At 40.6% G+C, this 18,349-nt stretch overlaps 1 protein-coding gene across 11 annotated transcripts in view; it reads left to right on the top strand.

Annotated features, from left to right (window-relative positions):
- Positions 1–18,349, top strand: part of dnm1a (dynamin 1a) — a 50,628-nt gene that overhangs the window by 7,534 nt on the left and 24,745 nt on the right. For 7 of the 11 annotated variants that reach the window (XM_084935302.1, XM_084935300.1, XM_084935306.1 and 4 more), the window contains exons 2-13: positions 4,101–4,174; positions 5,487–5,636; positions 5,766–5,969; positions 6,142–6,240; positions 7,253–7,413; positions 7,520–7,662; positions 7,791–7,926; positions 10,072–10,139; positions 11,853–11,991; positions 15,763–15,849; positions 17,646–17,716; positions 17,802–17,853. In XM_084935302.1, the coding sequence (XP_084791428.1) occupies positions 4,101–4,174; positions 5,487–5,636; positions 5,766–5,969; positions 6,142–6,240; positions 7,253–7,413; positions 7,520–7,662; positions 7,791–7,926; positions 10,072–10,139; positions 11,853–11,991; positions 15,763–15,849; positions 17,646–17,716; positions 17,802–17,853 (1,384 nt within the window). Of the gene's footprint in view, positions 1–4,100; positions 4,175–5,486; positions 5,637–5,765; positions 5,970–6,141; positions 6,241–7,252; positions 7,414–7,519; positions 7,663–7,790; positions 7,927–10,071; positions 10,140–11,852; positions 11,992–13,211; positions 13,351–15,762; positions 15,850–17,645; positions 17,717–17,801; positions 17,854–18,349 lie in introns of all 11 variants that reach the window. The other 4 variants (XM_084935301.1, XM_084935308.1, XM_084935311.1 and 1 more) reach the window with 1 other exon arrangement.

The raw sequence follows: 18,349 nt of genomic DNA on the forward strand, positions 1-18,349 counted from the left end.
GCTATTTCCAAACAAATTTATGTCCATCATTCTACAGCAAGAAGGATTATTCAAATGGAAAACATTCAAGACAGCTGTCAGTCCTTCCAGGAGTGAATGTCCTCCAAGGTCAGCGTGAAACTGTAAACACCCTAACAGCTACTTCTCAGGATCTTCAGGCCTCAGTTAGCATGTTAAATCTTAAAGTACATAAAAGTACAATTAGAAAAAAGTGAACAAGTTTTGTTTGGAAGGAAGGAAAAATCCTCTTATCTTTAAGAAGAACATGGCTGCACAGCTTAGATTTGCAACGTTGCATCTGAAAAATCCACAAGACTCCTGTGAGGGGAGATGTTTGGTCATAATGCAGAGCTTTGGAGTTGTAATGCACAGTACTGTGTTTGGCAAAAAGCAAACACAGCACATCAGCACAACCACTTCATACAAGCTGTCAAACACAGTGGAGACATGATGATGATGATCACAGGACCCGGTCACCTTGCAGTCACTGGATTGACCATGAACTCCTGGCTTTACAAAAGTATTTTAGGGTCAGATGTGAGGCCGTCTGTCTGTGAGCTAAAGCTACGCTGAACTTGGGTGATGAAACTGGATGATGATCCCAAGCAAGCAAGAAAATCTCCAACAGAATGGCTAAAAAAAGAAAAGAATCAAGTATTTGCAATGGCCAAACTTCCTGCACAACAATGTGAGAGACTGATAAAGTGATAAAGAAAAGATGGTTCTGCAAGCTTTTGAATCATTGTGTCTATGTAGTTTTTCACAGGAATGCTTCTTTGTTTTGGCTTGGATTCTATTAACTAGATAATGACGCAGTGTATTATAGCATATGTTGTTGTTCAGTTCAGGTTCTATTTAAGTAATCTTAGAACCTGCTAAGGACCGGGTGATTTTCTTATTATGTCCTGATACAAGAAACCTTAGAGTCAAATGAGGGTGTACCTTCTTTCTTTACATGATTGTAAGGGTGTATGTCTTCCTGCTGCCTACTGCTCACACGGATTGTTCGACAGGTCCATTCATCAATCTATGCAAATGAAGAATATTACCAATAATGTATTTCCCAGATACAATGGTTAGGACTCAAAGTGCTCAGTGCACTTACACTGTGCGTGAGTGCTTGCAGAAGATATTTAATGTACCTAAATACAGACAGCGTGTTTCTCTGTATGTCTCTTTGTGTCGTAAAAAAACAAATCATCTTGTGTCAGCTTTGTTTGTTCATTTTTCTTTTTTTAAAAAGTGTGCTGTGGTGATTATTTCAGTACATTTGGCAGTCACACAACCATGACTGTTTCCGGTCCCTCACCTCACTGTGGGGGATGTATCTGAGGAGGGTTGGGGGTAGGTGGGGCTGGCATCCTCTCTGAAGAAGACATTAGGTGATGAGCAATTAAGAAATGAGGATGTTGATGGTGTTTTCAGGGATATGACCGTTTCCTTGGCAATGCAGAGGAAATATGGGTGTTTGGGAGTGGAGTGAGAGGAAGACCCGCAGTCTGTCTGCTGGGCAGGTAGAAGAAAGGACAGACACGCAAACAGTGGATGGTGAGAGATCTGGTTTGCTTTGTTCTACAGGCACCAACAGAACAGCGCTGGCTCTGAAACAGCACTCAGAATAAAGCGCTCTGCTGCTGCTGGGTTCGGAGTAGCAGCTGTTGTTAATAAGCAAACAGATTTCACACGTCTTTGTTGACAGTCGTTGATAGTCAAAGCTTGCTGATCGTGGTCTAAGAGATGTGCTGGATTAATATCTGCACAACTCAGCAACCTGCAGTTTTAGGATTTATGAGATTATATCACACGGTTCAGTCTTTCAGAAAGGGACACTTTCTTCAAGTTAGAAATCCTGTATTATCTGTTTTTTTTTTTTTAAGTTTTTGGATCAATTTGAGAGTATCTTACTACCAATGTCTTGCTTGTTCTCTTATAGTATTATGCTGTTGTGTAGCAGACTGCTTCTTGGCCAGTTCCAAGTCGTAAGAAGAGAACAAGAAGAACAATTAACAGGAAAATGTTCATTATTGAGCTTAAAGGTGCTGGTAGGCAGATACTTACAGCAGTTTAAGCACAGACAGATCAGACTAATGATATCTCAGTGTAACATCCTTATGTGCTTTTTGACAGACTTCCCACTGTGCTCACTAACTTTCACATCAGATCGGTGAATTCGTCAGAGAACACAGCTCAGACCTGATTAACTCTCATCTCATGACTCCGAGCTGCCTCAGGCTTTGCCTCAGGTTCAAACAGAGACCTCATCTATTTCTTATGAATGTTACATTCAGTTGCCCAGTGTTGAGCTCTCTCATCAGATACTGAACAGTTTGTCTTTGCATTGTGCAAATTGAAAACGTTTTGTAGCTTGATTGCATTTCTGTCATTAAGCTGAGGTGACTACAAGTAAGGTTCACTTGAAACTGTTGGAGAGAAAACTAGAAAACCTCACATCGCTGAGAAATTGGTGTCACATCAGCTGAGGGGCACAGGGTGTAAGAGGTGAGCTGACGCTGATGCTGCATCTGAATAGCTCCAGGAAAAAAGAGATATTGTGCAATGGAAAGCATAGCTGTCTGGCAGGCATCTGGATGAGCTGCTTTACAGCTCAGACACACACAATCAGTGTCAGCAGCTGTATGCAGAACACATTCATTTGCATGGACACATACAGTTAATACCTCAATTCAATAATCAGAAATAAGCAGCAGAAATAAGCATATCAAACACCTGTTTCATTCTTAATTTGTCACCATTCACATGATTTAGCTGTGATGTTCATTAGTCATGTTTTGGTGGTTTTTGGTTAAAATATACTGATTCTTTAAAAAATTAAAATCGTCAAAACACACAAAACTAAACTCTAAACGGTTCCATGAAGGCACCGCCTATTCAACGAATCATAAAGTGGTGAGTGGCAACTGTTAAATATTGGTCAGAATCGTAATCCAACTCTTGGAAACCTGCAATCTGTCTGTAAGCCACTAGATGGCAATAGCTGTGGTTGCAATAAAAAGTCTTCCCATCCTATAGAGATCTATGGGAAAATGACTCTGTCTTAACCTCTGTAAACAACTTGCTGCAGACTTTATGGAGTCACTCACTCATTTGGGGTCATACTGAATAAAACATTAAATCTGTTGTGTAAATCTTGATCATACCTTGTTTCAGAATGGACGATCACATGTGGTAAAAAAAAAAAACAGGACGCCTGCTTGTTCACAACTTGCCAATCAAAAGGCATTAGCCAATGAGCTTTTTTTCTGTCTGTGGCTGTAGTATGGCATAAACATAAACGAACCAGCCGTCTTGGCTACTTATTCAGGGTTTGGTCATCACACTCAAGGCCGTCATCTTTGGACTATACAAGGGCCACTAATCACAGCTAAAGAGCGTGTGCATCTCCAGTTAGCATATTCTTTCTCACATGATGCAGCTGTTTTATTAAAAGCAAAGAAACTTGATTTGACTCGATTTTCACTTAATACCTGCTCGCTGCTCATTGCCATCACATTCCGAAGACTGTTCTTATAAGCTGTAAACTGAATGAATTTAATTTAATTTAAATTACTTCATTTTATTCAACATGACGATTTGCTGCTTCTCAGGTTTAGTGACCTGCTGAAGGGCAAAACGAGGAACATGAAGATGTCAGTTTGAATCTATTTTCGTTTATTTCATACGACTAATTTAAAAGTTAGAACAGGGTCTAACTGGTAATGAAAGAGTTTTTAATTTGAGACATAATTCAACATGTATCAGTGATGGATCAACTGAAGCTTGACCTGTATTTTGTTGCTATTTTATTACTTATTTCCTGCTGTATTGAATGCACTCCCAAAACTGATCCCTGTAGAAAACAGCTAAGTGGCCTGGTGGCCTCGTTATTTTCATTCACTGACTCTTCTCTGTTCTTTTCTCCTGCTGCTGTCACATCATTGATGACACAACCTTTCATTTTTCTGAATGGATTTGTTTGCTTTTTATATTTGGAGTAAATTATCAGGATGGCACAGTAACTGTACTTTGTTATTGTAGCCCTGCTGCATTGTGGTTGTTTTCACTGATGTTGTTTTCTCTGCCATCCATCTGTTGTGTTGCAGGGATTTTCTTCCCCGTGGCTCTGGCATTGTGACCCGCCGTCCTCTGGTCCTGCAGCTGATGAACTCGCCCACCGGTAAAGCTCACCAAATTCCTTTGAAACTGCACAATGGTTTATCTCGACTGCTTCACTGACTGGCTATTCATATTTGATATCTACAGCTGATCAGACAGCTGTTCGTGCTATTTGTACAGAAATCTTGACATCTTGAAATCTGTCTTGACATTTTATTGGGAACTGTGCATCACTCTGAATACATGTGGTAAAGATGGCTGATTTGAGTCTATTTATTCTTATTAACCAGTGACGCTGAAAAAGCCGGAGAGCTACTGTAACGGTGATTGCAGTAGTTTTCTTGTGTCTAATGCTTTGAAATAAGTAAAAGGTATAAACATAATACAGTGTTTAATGAATTTATTACACGACCTGTCATAAAAACAAGAGAAGACAAGTATTTTACAAATCTGTCAAAGTCTGCCATCTGGCACAGTCTATTTCATTTAAGACTAAACTTACTTCTATCCTTTTAAGTGCGTCTCGATTTCCTAAAGTCAGCATGTAGTTGAATGAACTGCATCTTAGTTCACTTCACAGATTTACATTTAACATCTTTGTGTCAACAGCTGCCTTTAATATTTTACTTCTATTCCAAAGGCTGCCACATCCACTTCCCTCTTTATTCTCTTCAGACACAGGAGCTTCATTCTTGGCCAAACCTTCCGTCTCCTCTCATCACGTTCTTGGCCTTTATTTATTTATTTTATTTGTTTGAAATGTAGCTGTTATAACATCCCCTGTCATTTTATTATTTGTTGCTGAGCCTTCCTGGAAAGACACAGCACTTGGGAAAGTAGCACAGCTTTTAACCCACTCTCCCATCACCCACTCAACCCCGGCTCCTCCTGGAGTCTAATAAGTCCCCCTATCCTCAGAGGAAAACCATCCGTGCACATTTGCCATTCATCTCTATAGACTTGCGATGACAACATCCTCCCGTTACCATAGTTACACGTTGTTACATTGATTCAGGATCTAGCAGAGAGTGTTTTCTCACAGCGTAGTCATGGTGCGAATCATAAATTACTTTGCGTTAATCTAAAATCAATACGCAGTCACAACAACTGTTACTTCATGAACCAAGCTCTAACTGAGTTATCTAACAGTTTTTATCTGTCTTAAGTCTCATCCAAGGACACATCGCTTTGCAGCTGAGCGTCGTTCACTATGATCGACATTCAAAACCTTTAATTTCCCATGAACAAAAATCGTGTTAAAAGGGTTTGATTCAACTCCCTGTTTACCGTCTTTGCTGTCCACCTCACCGGATCTTCTGATATTCTGTCACATTACTTTCATTTGTGTCTCACTTTTTTGCCATTTTTTCCAGAATACGCCGAGTTCCTGCACTGTAAGGGTAAAAAGTTTACAGATTTTGATGAGGTCCGGCAGGAGATCGAGGCGGAGACGGATCGCGCGACTGGAGCCAACAAGGGAATCTCCCCTGTGCCCATCAACCTGCGTGTTTACTCTCCGCACGGTGAGGCTGACACAGTTTTATTCCGCACACACTTTGGTGAAGATTTAATCTGTGTGTAGAGCATCAATAAGTTTAGTTTTGAATTGGCTTTGTGTTTTCTCTTCTTTCTTTTTTTTTTTACCCTCACAGTGCTGAACCTGACACTTGTGGACCTGCCGGGGATGACCAAGGTGCCGGTGGGCGACCAGCCTGCCGACATTGAATTTCAGATAAAAGACATGTTAATGCAGTTTGTCACCAAGGAGAACTGTCTGATGCTGGCCGTCTCCCCGGCCAACTCTGACCTGGCCAACTCCGATGCTTTAAAGATTGCCAAAGAGGTCGACCCTCAGGGTGAGTTTACACACATGTAAAGAAGCTAATAGGAGTTTTTTAACTCTTTGTTTCTACTTGCATACCAGGATTCATGATGTTTCATTTATAATTGCTCTTTGTATCATCCTAGTTATTTTTATACAGATGCACATAATGAAATACTGTTGATAAATTTGCGTGATTGGGTCAGGTTTAAGGACCATCGGTGTGATCACCAAGCTGGACCTGATGGATGAGGGGACCGATGCTAAAGACATCCTGGAGAATAAGCTGCTTCCACTCAGGAGAGGTGCGTAATACCTCGGCAGCACGCTCACACAAAAAGTAGCACCTTTTCTGTCTCCTTCAGGTCGGTCGCAACGACGCACTGTTTCCCCCTTGTGGTAACTCAGAGCTTTTCAGTTCTTCCAACATCTGCAACGAAGAACAGAAACAGGGCCAAGGGATGTGGGAGAGTGTGTAAGAAATCAAAAGACAGACAAAGGGGTGAAAGAGAGGAAGAGCTGGAAGGAAAAGCAGGGGAAGGGGCAAAGAGAAAAAAGCAAAAACACTGTCTTGGAAAATAACTCGCATGTAATTTGTGAGCTGCCCTTTATTGCAATGTGCTGATGTGGTGCTTTTCTTTTCCATTTGCACTTGGTTAAAACCCAGGCATGTGCTTTGGAATATTTTCCATTTCCTTTGTTTTTTCTATACTTTTCCCCCCCTCTCCCTTCTTTTTCTCCCTGTCTCCCTAACGCTGTGGATATGCACATTTACAAGGCTGCTGGCTCACAGTTGCCTTAGTTATAGAGCATGAAACAGCTTTTAACTGAGTGATGCATGAGGAAGCTTAACTGGAGGTGAAACAGGATCCTTGTGACCTAACCTCTCCTGGTTATTTCGCCGCACTTTTTTTTTTTTTTTTGTCTCTCTACGCCTTAAAAGAAGAAACGCATCCAGGAATTCTTTCTCTCTTTCTGGTTTTATGCAAATCCCTCTTCCTCCTTTTCTCTTCTCCTGTCTATATTCTTTTAAGTTCTCGGTCTGAGGTCTCTTAAAATGTGGTTTAACATTATTAAACACATGTGAAACAGTTGGGTCCTTGGAGGGGCTGTTCAGACCTGAGGTCATGGGTAGAAAATAAAAACCCAGAAAAGTTCAGTGTTGCTCTAACACAAGTCTGTATTATCTTCCAGACAAATTACAATACCCGTTTCAAGTCTGTCAGGAAACGATCAAAGGAGTTGGATGGTTTTCTCTAAATCTGTCAGTGTTTTAGGGTTTACTGTGAGTGTGGAGCTCTCTGTCTGCTTGTCCAGGTTACATCGGTGTGGTGAATAGAAGCCAGAAGGACATAGATGGAAAGAAGGACATTAATGCTGCAATGGCTGCCGAGAGGAAGTTCTTTCTCTCCCACCCGGCATACAGACACCTGGCTGACCGCATGGGAACTCCCTACCTCCAGAAAGTCCTCAATCAGGTGTGTAAACATGTGAATGTAGTGAGCCCATTCCTATGTTTTCCCAAAACACTATTTCAGTTTTCTAGTGACCTTATTCTGATATTCTGACCTTTGACCTGCACAGCAACTGACCAACCACATCCGGGACACCCTGCCGAATCTGCGGGCCAAGCTGCAGAGTCAGCTTCTGTCCATCGAAAAGGAGGTGGAGGAGTACAAGAACTTCAGACCTGATGATCCGTCTCGCAAAACCAAGGCTCTCCTGCAGTGAGACAAAGCGCACACACACACACACACACACACACACACACACACACACACACACACACACACACACACACACACACACACACACACACAAACAGAAATGTTAATATCTGCATCTTTTCCTGTAGGATGGTGCAGCAGTTCTCGGTGGATTTTGAAAAATGCATAGAGGGCTCTGGGGACCAGATCGACACGGCCGAGCTGTCGGGTGGTGCCAGGATCAATCGCATCTTCCATGAACGCTTCCCCTTTGAACTGGTCAAGGTGTGTGTCAGTTTTGAGATGTCAGGAAGTTATGCGAAGGGTTTATATGGCAGTTTAGTGTCTTAGAAACCTTTCGATTATATTGTACTTGTTATTGTACAGTGTAAATCCAGTGCTGTTCAAAAGTCTTGAGCCGCACCTCTTTTTGTGTGTGTGTGATGCTAGGAAAATGGGAAATAGGTTCAGGGCTTTGTTTTAAAACATGGGCAAACATACATAGAAATACAGTATATAAGGCAAAACAAGAGAATTTCTCCAATTCTAATGATCTTATTAGAAATTCAATATTTGGTATGATCACCTTTATGATCTAAAAACAATCGGAAATGAAGGTAAGAGTTCTTATAATTTCTTATAGTATTCAGGATTCATACTCAGGCTTCTTGAAGGACATTAAAAGCTCTGTGGATGTTGATCCTACACTGCTTCAATAATGTTATGGTCCGGGCTCTGGGGAGCCCAATCCATGGCTGACAGTGTTTCATTGTGTGTTTTTCTATCCAGGTATGCTTTTACTGTATTGGCAGTGTGTTTTGGATCATTGTCATGCTGAAAAATTAGCCACTCAATCAAAATCTGACTTTACTTTCCTGCATTTATAATTCGATCAGTTTTGACCAGAATCAAATTGATGGCTTAAATGCAATTACAGCAGGTTCAGAGTCTCTTCTGTGTTTTAGAGATGGCTGTAGGTTCTCGCCATCCTGTGTCATGTCTTCACTTGATTCTTTCCCCCCTAATTCTTAAGGATGTGACTTTTAGATTCTGTTCATCAGCTGATAGACTCCACTTGTCCAGTTCCCTCATATTTTTTTAAGCCACACTGCACACAATGCTGAGATATGACAAGTTTTTAGACATGGGAACTAATTATGTGTGCTTGAATGATTCATAGGTCAGTGTTAAGCAGCTCAACAAACAAAAAACATTCTTCTGAAAATGGCCCTGGGACTGGGTCAGGACTGGACTGAAAAAGCAGCCAAAGAAAAACTGTGGAAGACCTTCAGAAAGCCTGGAGAACTCAAGACTACTTCAAAAAAATACAAGAAAGTCTATCTCCTTGTAAGCTAAATCTAAACAAATGAAGAGTGGCTCAAGTCTGTAAATCAAATAAATAACTTTGGATTAGCAGTAATGTTAGTCAGCTGCATATTTCATTTGTTCGGCAAATTAAGTTTGTTAGGGGGAAAGAAAAGTAGGTCTCCTCACTGGGTCATGATTTATCAAAAGATACATTGCTTAAAAAAAACCCTCTATGTAACAAAAAGCAAGTGGCTCTTAGTTGGCTCTCCAAACATGGACAACTCACTCCAAAACAGTCTAGTTCGTTTTTGGATGAACAGTCTTAGTAATAACTCTGTGTCTGTATTTTAGACACTGTCGACAGAAAAAAGGTCCTAAAGTCAAGTTTCTCTCAGTCTCTTTAAATCATGACATTTCTCCCCTTCATTGTCCCGCTTTCCTCGCCAAAAGGAAGTGCCTGAGCTTCTTCGCCCGGACGTCTCCCACCTTACCTCTCACACTGTTTCTCTCACCCCATCACCATTTCCATCCACTTTTAACGCCTCCCCTTGCCTTCTCTGTCCGCCTTCCACCTTGTATTAATCCTCTAGGTCTTTGCTTGCTCCCTCTGGTCTGGTTCATTTTCTCTCACAATATGCCCGTCCTTTCTCTTCCCCGCTTTTCTTCCCTGTCCTCTCTCGCCCTCCCTTTGAGGATATAAAACTTACTGTCTGTGACCAAGTTGCAAAAAAAAAAATAAAAATGCAGTGTTGGTTTCCCCTGAGGTAAAAAAAAAAAAAAGAGCAGGTTGCTTCCTAACCAGAAAACTTACTCAAAACACAGAAAACCCTCAAAGCCTGACAGATACATTAGAAGCCGCAGCGAGTAGCTAGAAGTCAATTCATCATTATGTTTTATTTGCTTATGGTGCACGCTTCAGAGAAAATATTAAATTTTGAGTAAAAGCAGGGGAGAATGTGGCATTGCAGTAAATATAATGGAGATACTTGGACAAATATATTAAAAACAGATGTTGCAGGAATAGTCAACAAAGTCACATGAAAGCGAGCGCTGAGTTAGGGAGAATACAAAGTCTGCATGTCCATGTTTGACAACATCTTCCTTTCTCTGTCTGCCTTTCAGATGGAGTTTGATGAGAAAGAACTCCGCAAGGAAATCAGCTACGCTATCAAGAACATTCATGGCATCAGGCACGTCCGCCTTCCAGCTCACCCTCCACCCTTCCCTCTCTTCTTTCTCTGCTTCACCTCCCATCTCTTTGTCTCAGTCACATCTAACCTGCAACTACCCTCCTTGCTAATCCAAGACAGCAGTAACACAAATTGAGGGCTCTGCTGCACACTAAGGTTATACAATATACTTCAGCACAGGGTCGTTTGGGAACAGACGCAGCTGCTGACTGCTGGGTACCCTCGTTTTTTATGTGGTTGCACATTCATGCTGATAAAAGGGCTTTTCATCTCTGTACCTTGTTTCTGGGATGTTCTTGTTCCCTCTTCCTGATGATGTGCATGTTTACTGTCTATTTTATTTCACCCCAAAAATTCGGCTAAGCTTTGATTTAGAGTTTTGTTTGTCAAAATCAAACTACGGTATATGGCAAAACTTGTGGGTTTGTATATGTATATATATATATATATATATATATATATATATATATATATATATATATATATATATATATATATATATATATATATATATATATATATATATATATACATTTATATTTATAAAACATAAATGAGCTGTGCAAAGAAATCATATTTAATATATTTCCATTAGTGCCAAAATATTTAGGATTTCTATCCCTTCTGGTTTCTACTTCATTCATGTATATGTCTTTAAAATACCAGATAGATGTTTACCAGGATGTAAAAGCAAGATAAAAAAAAGAGTTGCTCTTCACATTTTGGTGTAAGAAAATCATGCTTCTGGTTTGAGTATGTTTTAAAATAACGAGAGCTGAGCAAAACACAACAATTATGTGCAACAAACAGACTTATAAAAAAAGAGTAAGATAACATGTAGACTAAACAGGATAATACAAAAAATCAAGATAGAGCAAAATAAGAAACAAAACAAATATTAAAAACTGAAATTGTAAAACCAAAATGTAAATTTAGTTTTAGTTAAAATAAATATCCGACCCCCAAAGTTGCTCTGATTCTCCGTTTAGTTATTTGAGAAACAAAAGTGTGAATAATTGTTTTGAGCCGAGGTTAGATTTGTTTAAATGTGGATTACTGCACATACACTGCTTAACAGTTTTATTAAACCACCAATAACTTTAAGGTTAATTCCACAGCAGCCCTAAATAACAGTACTGGTTATTGTATAATCCACCAATATAAACAAGCTCTTTAATTGAAATTATATAGTAAAATTATTGTTGTTATCCTTGAATTTTCAAATTGATTGTTTTATTATAAAAAGCTGAAAAATAGTAAAGAAAATTATTATTTTTATCAAGATGACGAGTTACAGTTCTTTTAGTTAAATTGTTTTTAGTTTGAAACTATTTTTTAAAAAGTCTTTGCTTTTATGACAGGTGCTCTATTACATTTGTTTAGCCCTGTATGTAAAATACTTGCTGTGATGCTTGATTATAAAAGGTATATGACTAATGTGAGTAACACAACGGCCTCTTTGGTATAAAACAGTATAACAATAACTGAATATTTGCTGTGTAGGATCACATCCCGGTTCCTTGCCTTTTCCTGTCTTTTGCTGAATTTTTGCTTGTTTCTGTTTAAAACTCCGAAGTGGAGGGTAAATCTTTATAATTAACACTCTCCTCTCTACCCAACCCTCTTTATTCCTTCTCTTTTCTTTCTTTCCACCAACTCCTCCTCCCCCTCTCGTCTTTCGGCCCTGTGGCTGCTTCTCTCTGTGTCGGGCAGAACTGGCCTCTTCACCCCGGACATGGCCTTTGAGACCATTGTGAAAAGGCAGATTGGGAAGATTAAAGAGCCTTGCACCAAATGTGTGGACATGGTCATTTCTGAGCTAGTCAATACAGTTAGGCAGTGTACCAAGAAGGTAAAAAAAATAAAAGCTAGCACTTTTTTCCTTGCTTTCCACCTCTTCAGTCCCTCTGCTGTTCGCTCCCTTTCACTCTAACCACCTGACTCCCTCCAGCCCTCGCTGCTGTTGGACAGCGAGGGGACGCCTGGAGCGGCAGGGTGGGCTGCTGTACGCCTGCCTGCCCTACCTTACTGTAGTACCGTGGAGGGTTTGGCTGGACAGGCTGGCTGTGGTAGATGGTTGTGCTGAAGAAACAGAGTGGGGACGCTGAGCAATCATCAGAATACGTCTGCCTTAGAAAGCTATCAGAGCATTCAGTGATGCTCGGAGTAAACTGATGGGTAACATCACGAGGGCAACACCCTTTCCACCTTTTCTAGTGCAAGCTAGACAAACACATACACATAAAATCCTGTCTTTCATTTCAAATACCTGGCAAGCGTATTGGATGACCTCAGTATCCGAACTTTCTCGTGTGTGAGATTGCAGCCGTGCACGTGCAGCTGACGGGAGCCATGACAATTACTGCTTAACTTCACGCCTCAGGGGCTGCACTCTAAGCGAAAGATGAGAGAAAGCAGGGCCAAAGAAAAGAGCAGCAATCTTTATCCACGCGGATCGGCTGTAACCAAACAAGTTCAACGACAACGCTGGGATGATAAATATCATGATCGGACTCCCTCTGGAAGTCAGAGGAGAGCTGGGTGGAGAGGGGTTCGACACCAGGGGAGATCAGGCTGTTTTGGCTGGAGGTTGGGGTGCACAGCTGCAGTCTCGTGGTGTGTTGCTTGGAGTTTTTGGCTGGCAGAGTCACGCAGGCTGGGAGCTCTTTCTATTTCTTTCAGTCTCCTCCTCGTCTTCTTTGTTCATAGAGAGAGGCTCCAGCACTGTCCTGTTTTAGGATGGCTTTAGGGGGAAACCAAATGTCTCACTTGCACTTTCTTCCTTCTGTGCTGTTTATCCTTCCCCCCCCTTGTCTTTGTCATCTTCAATCTGTTCTCCTGCTTCATCTCCAATTTTCACCTGCCTCATCTGTTTACTGCCCCTCTCCCTCACCATCTGTTCTCACGGCTTTCTTTTAAATTGGTCTCATCTTTTTACTGTATTTCCTTTCTACCTCCACTTACAACTCTTCATTCGATGCTTTTAATTTTCCTCTTGCCCCACCTATTTCTTCCATTTTTATTTCTTTCCTGCTCCTTTCCCTCTCTCGTACTGCCTACCTATCTCTACAGGACGGGGCTATTCACCCCCGACCTGGCTTTTGAAGCCATAGTGAAAAAGCAGATCCAAAAGCTGAAGGAGCCCACACTGAAGTGTATAGATATGGTAGTGAGTGAACTCACCTTCACCATACAGAAGTGTAGCCAAAAGGTAAAATGTTAAAGAGAACAAAGCCACTTTCGCTATCTCTGTTAATCTTACAGGTAAGGGTAGACTGATAGCTGGAGATTTTTTTTTTACCCATACTTTATATAAAGAGATATATGAGAGACAAACAATATTTGTATCCCAAAAACACCTTGTATATTATATTTATTGGTTATAAGGAAGAAAATCATTTTTTTAATGCAATGACTGGCTAATATTTCAAAAATAGCACCAATGCTATACATTTATACATGTTAAATAATGTTATATGGAGACTATGCATAAAAAGCTACGTTGCTGTGCTAAAGTCTTATATCTTTATATGGGAAAAAGGTGCAGCGATTTATTGAAACATGTACAAACATATGTGGCAATGCAGAGCTCGTACAATACTAATGACGTCAAAAGGCTGCATAATTAAATGGTACCCCACGAGCCACATTGTGCTGCCCTGTAAAGGGAGTAGTGCACAAGTCTGATGCTCCAGAGACTCCACTGACTCCACTTTAATCAGCTGTGATAAACATAATCAACAATTACAACGTCTTTGATTAAAAAAGCATTTTTTAATTAAAAAAAGACACAAAACCCCCCAAATTAGGACATTTTTAAGTGACATAAAATGTTGAGCAGTATTTGTAAACTGACCCACAATAAATAAAGAATGAATGAATTAATGTAAGTTTTGAAACACACTAAACTTTAATCAGCACTTATCAGTCTATCCTTGCTCCTTATGTAACCACGTAACCTTTATTGTAACTAAACTATCGTTATCATTTGTTTTTTTTGTCGGTTATAACCGGCCTTATATTGACAACCAAGCACACCGCATGTTAGACAACTTTTTGTTTTTTTTCCTCAGTATATTTCATGATGTCTAAAAACCATTTGATTTAACCGGATTAAAATCACACCTTTTCTGTCTCTGTCAGTGTGGTTTAATATACCGGAGTGACTGGTTTTGTACTTCCACTCATTGACTAACTGACGTGATTCGAGCGTCTCTTTATTTCTTCTTTCATTTCTCTTTCGTCCTCTCCGTCCCGTCGTCCTGCACAAACCTTTGAATGGCTGCTTCCTCGCTAAGCGACTGACCAGCACAGAGTAGCAGTGCCACCTCCTTTGGATTTCTCTTCACTGTCACGCTTTTGCAGTTATTTCACTGTATCAAAAAGATACTGTAATATAATACCCAGTGTTTGGGAAAATCCACAAAGGGGGTCAGTTTGAAGTCTTCCCACACCTCCCCGTCCCCCACCCTCCACCCTCCACCCTTTCCCTGCTTCTTTGCATTGCATGCCAGCCTGAATCTCTTCTCTCCACTGTTCTTTTTTCAGTGTGAGTTCTGAAGTCACTGACCGCAGCAGCAGATTTTGACAGATCGTGTCTGTCGTCAAGTTGCGTTGCATCTTTCTACCTGCATAAATTATCTGCTTCCATATGGCGCACGTAACTTTTCACATGAAATGCTTCTCGTCAAAACAGTCTCCATTCGTAACGGCACAGTGATGCCGTTGTTAGTAGTGTGTGCCTTCTAAATAAAATCAACATTCTGATTGGGAGATATGCTTCAGATATGCACCCTCGGTCCTCTAAAACTTTAAATATGCAGTGTATGCTGTGTGATGTTGAAAAGCCTCATTATTATTGGCAGTAGGACCTGAAAAAGTCACTTATTTAATTCAAATACTGGCAAAAATTATTTAAAGTGTTTCTTCTTTATCGGTGTCATCTGCTCTGTCAGCGGATCAGACCTGGAAGGCGCTAAATAAGCTCCCAAACAACGAAAGAGGCCAATCGGTACCTACTCACTAACCCTCCAAAGATGCACTGTAACTTGCACGAAAGCCTTTCTTTCTCGTGCTGCGATTATTTGATTTTCTTTGCTTTTCTCTCTTTCCTCACACTTCTCCAAATGTGTTTGTGTCACATTGGAGACCCACCAGCGTCTGCGTTCGTGGGTTTTGCAATGAGCTCATGGAAAAAGACCCACAGTGTGCTGGGAAAAAGAAAGCTTTTTCTGCCAGGAACATTGTTTATTCTGTGTTTGTGGTGAAAAAGAAGAAAAATCACAGACTTTGCTCTATTCTCTTGCATTTGTTACACGGTGGGAACGAATACACATTTGGCACGTATTATTTAATCTAACACAAGTCAACACCCACTCAGGGTGAGCAGTGACTAGAGCTGAGTCTGCGATAAACCCAGACCCCCTCAAACATACCGTGTTTAATTGTGTTTCTGTAACGTATTTTGTTGTGTTGTGGAACTGTGTGCTGTGGTTCTGTGAGATCTTTTTTTTTTTTAAATTTGTTTACTGAATCTTGTACATTGACGTGTGACAGTGTGTGCATGTGTTGGGATCTGTGTTTGTTTTTTGGGCTACTTACCTACCGTTTTCTGTGCTCACAGCTGGCTCAGTACCCCATGCTGAGAGAGGAGATGGAGAGAATTGTCACTCAGCACATCAGAGACAGAGAAAGCCGTACTAAAGGACAGGTAAAGCAGACAAACAGTGTGTACGGTGTAAAGTGTGTTGGGGGGTTGTGATGGTGTGGTACGTTTGTGTAAAACAATGATATGGATGAATTGTTTTGTCCTGGTTTAAATCAGCGTGCATCCTGGTGTGTGCTGGAATTTGTCATTGTTCTATATAATAACCGCATCATGATGTCTTAGGAAGGAAAGTGCTTTGTTGTCTCTTAAAGTTGTGATATTTTGCTTTCATGAAGGCAGCTGTGAGATCTTTTTAGTGGTCTGTTTCCAGCTAGTGGTCCATTATCTCAAAATTTCCATGTCTGCAAACCATTTTCAGTTACAAGCTGCTCCTATTTAGTGCTTTAATCTTATTTCATATTCATTTTTTTTATGGAGAATATAATAATTTGTAATGTAGAAAGTATTTCTGCAAAGAAGCAGGGGCTTTTAACAGTTTGTTCTTACTCACTTCCTGCTGAAATAGTTTTTCTTAAAGTATATCAGTTTAATTTTACTTATTGACCAATCACAGTGCTTAAGACTACAAGTCACATTTAACCATGAATTCATACAGCGCTTTAATCTAAACACTTTACCTAAGTCACATACGCCCAATATACACCCACCAGCCACTTTATTAGTTGCACCTTGCTCGTACTGTTCTAGACCCAGTTTTCCATCAGAACTGCCTTTATTGTGTGTAGCAGAGATTTACTAACATGCTGGAAACACTCTTCTGAGATTCTGGTCCATTTTGATATGATAGTATTACACAGATGCTGCAGGTTTGTCAGCTGCATATCCATAATCCCTGCTCTGTGCTCTGTGGTCATAGAGGGATCGACATAGTCACCAACAGTGCTCATAGTTTCTATGATGTATATATAATGATCAGTGGCAGCCGATGTGGTCTACTGCTGAAGCCCATCTGCTTCAAGGTTTGATATGTTGTGCATTAAGAGATGCTCTTCTGCATACCTCGGTTGCTTTCCTGTCAGCTTGAAGCAGTTTGACCATTATCCTCTGACCTCGAGAACCAGCAAGGCATTTTTAGCCAGAGAATTGCTGCTCATTTTCTCTTTTTTGAACCATTCTCCATAAAACCCTAGAGATGGTTGTGTGGGAAAATCCCAGCAGATCAGCAGTTTTTGAAATACTCAGACCGGCCCATCTGGCAACAACCATGCCAGATTCAGAATAACTTCAATCACCTTTCTTTCTTATTCTGATGCTCATTTTGAACGTGAATAGGTCTTGACCATGACTGAATTAAATGAAAGGGTGTACCTAATGCAGTGGCTTTTGAGTGAGTTGACCTAGCCAGAGCACTCTAATGAAGCCCATGTAGGAACAGGAAGAACATGGAAACTTCCCATCTGGGTTTTGAATCAGGAACTTCATGCTGTGAGGTGACAGTGTAACCTCTGTGCTGCCTCGTTCCCCTATAATTTTCACTTAACGCTATGACCTTTCCAAGCATTTCCGTGTAAATGCACACACACACACACACACACACACACACACACACACACACACACACACACACACACACACACACACACACACACACACACACACACACACACTGTTACAAGAAAGAAGTTTAAAAAAGGCAAACTCCAAGAAACCAGTTTTGTGATGTTGCATTGCTCTGTGTGTATAGTGATAATAAAGATTATTCAGATTCAATGATACATAGAAAGTACCTCAGATTTAATTCATTGAGTGCGGCTGAATTACAAAATGAAAGCTGGGGACCAGGGCTCCAAAATATGATATATAAGTATAAAACTGACTGTTTTACTCTCTCTGTTCAGGTGTTGCTGTTGATAGACATTGAGCTGTCCTATATGAACACTAACCATGAGGACTTCATCGGATTTGCCAAGTAAGTTTAGAAATCTGCTGCCGCTACAGTGGAAAGTCTTTACTACTTAAGGTCAAAGTACAGTATCGCATGTTTTGTTGTGCAGTGCCCAGCAGAGGATCAACCAGATGAGCAAGAAGAAAGCAGCCGGCAATCAGGTACTCCGAACACTACCAGGCAGACACGCTGTCTGTATTCTTGCAGAGCTGTGCTGTTCACTCCAGGCCTCTTTCAGCTGCTGTAACACGATGATTCCACTCCTCCAAACATGTTTTGTCTGTTGGCAAGCAACGTGCCAGCTGAACTTTATGAAGTTTTACCCTAAGGCTTAGCTCTGTTAGCACTCAGCTCTTGTGTTTTCGCTCATGGTAAATGTTCCACAGCTATACGGTCTATGGTTACAGTGGGCAACAGCCCATTGGTTATACAATGCCACAACCCTGTGCTGCTGTTGTACACGTTACACAATAATGGACAACACTTGTGTGGTCACGAAACAGCTTGTCCTTTTGGTGAAAAACCATGATAGCTCCTGCGGTTTAAAGCTTTAAAGACAACAACAGTTATTATCTTTCCACCCAATAGAAAGCCTTCTAATTAAAAAAAACAACACAGTACAGTAACTGAATATTTAAGTGTAATGGCTACATATTA

The sequence above is a fragment of the Perissodus microlepis genome, chromosome 7 (genome assembly GCF_051167445.1).
Source record: "Perissodus microlepis isolate ML-2025 ecotype Zambia chromosome 7, ASM5116744v1, whole genome shotgun sequence".
NCBI lineage: Eukaryota > Metazoa > Chordata > Actinopteri > Cichliformes > Cichlidae > Perissodus > Perissodus microlepis.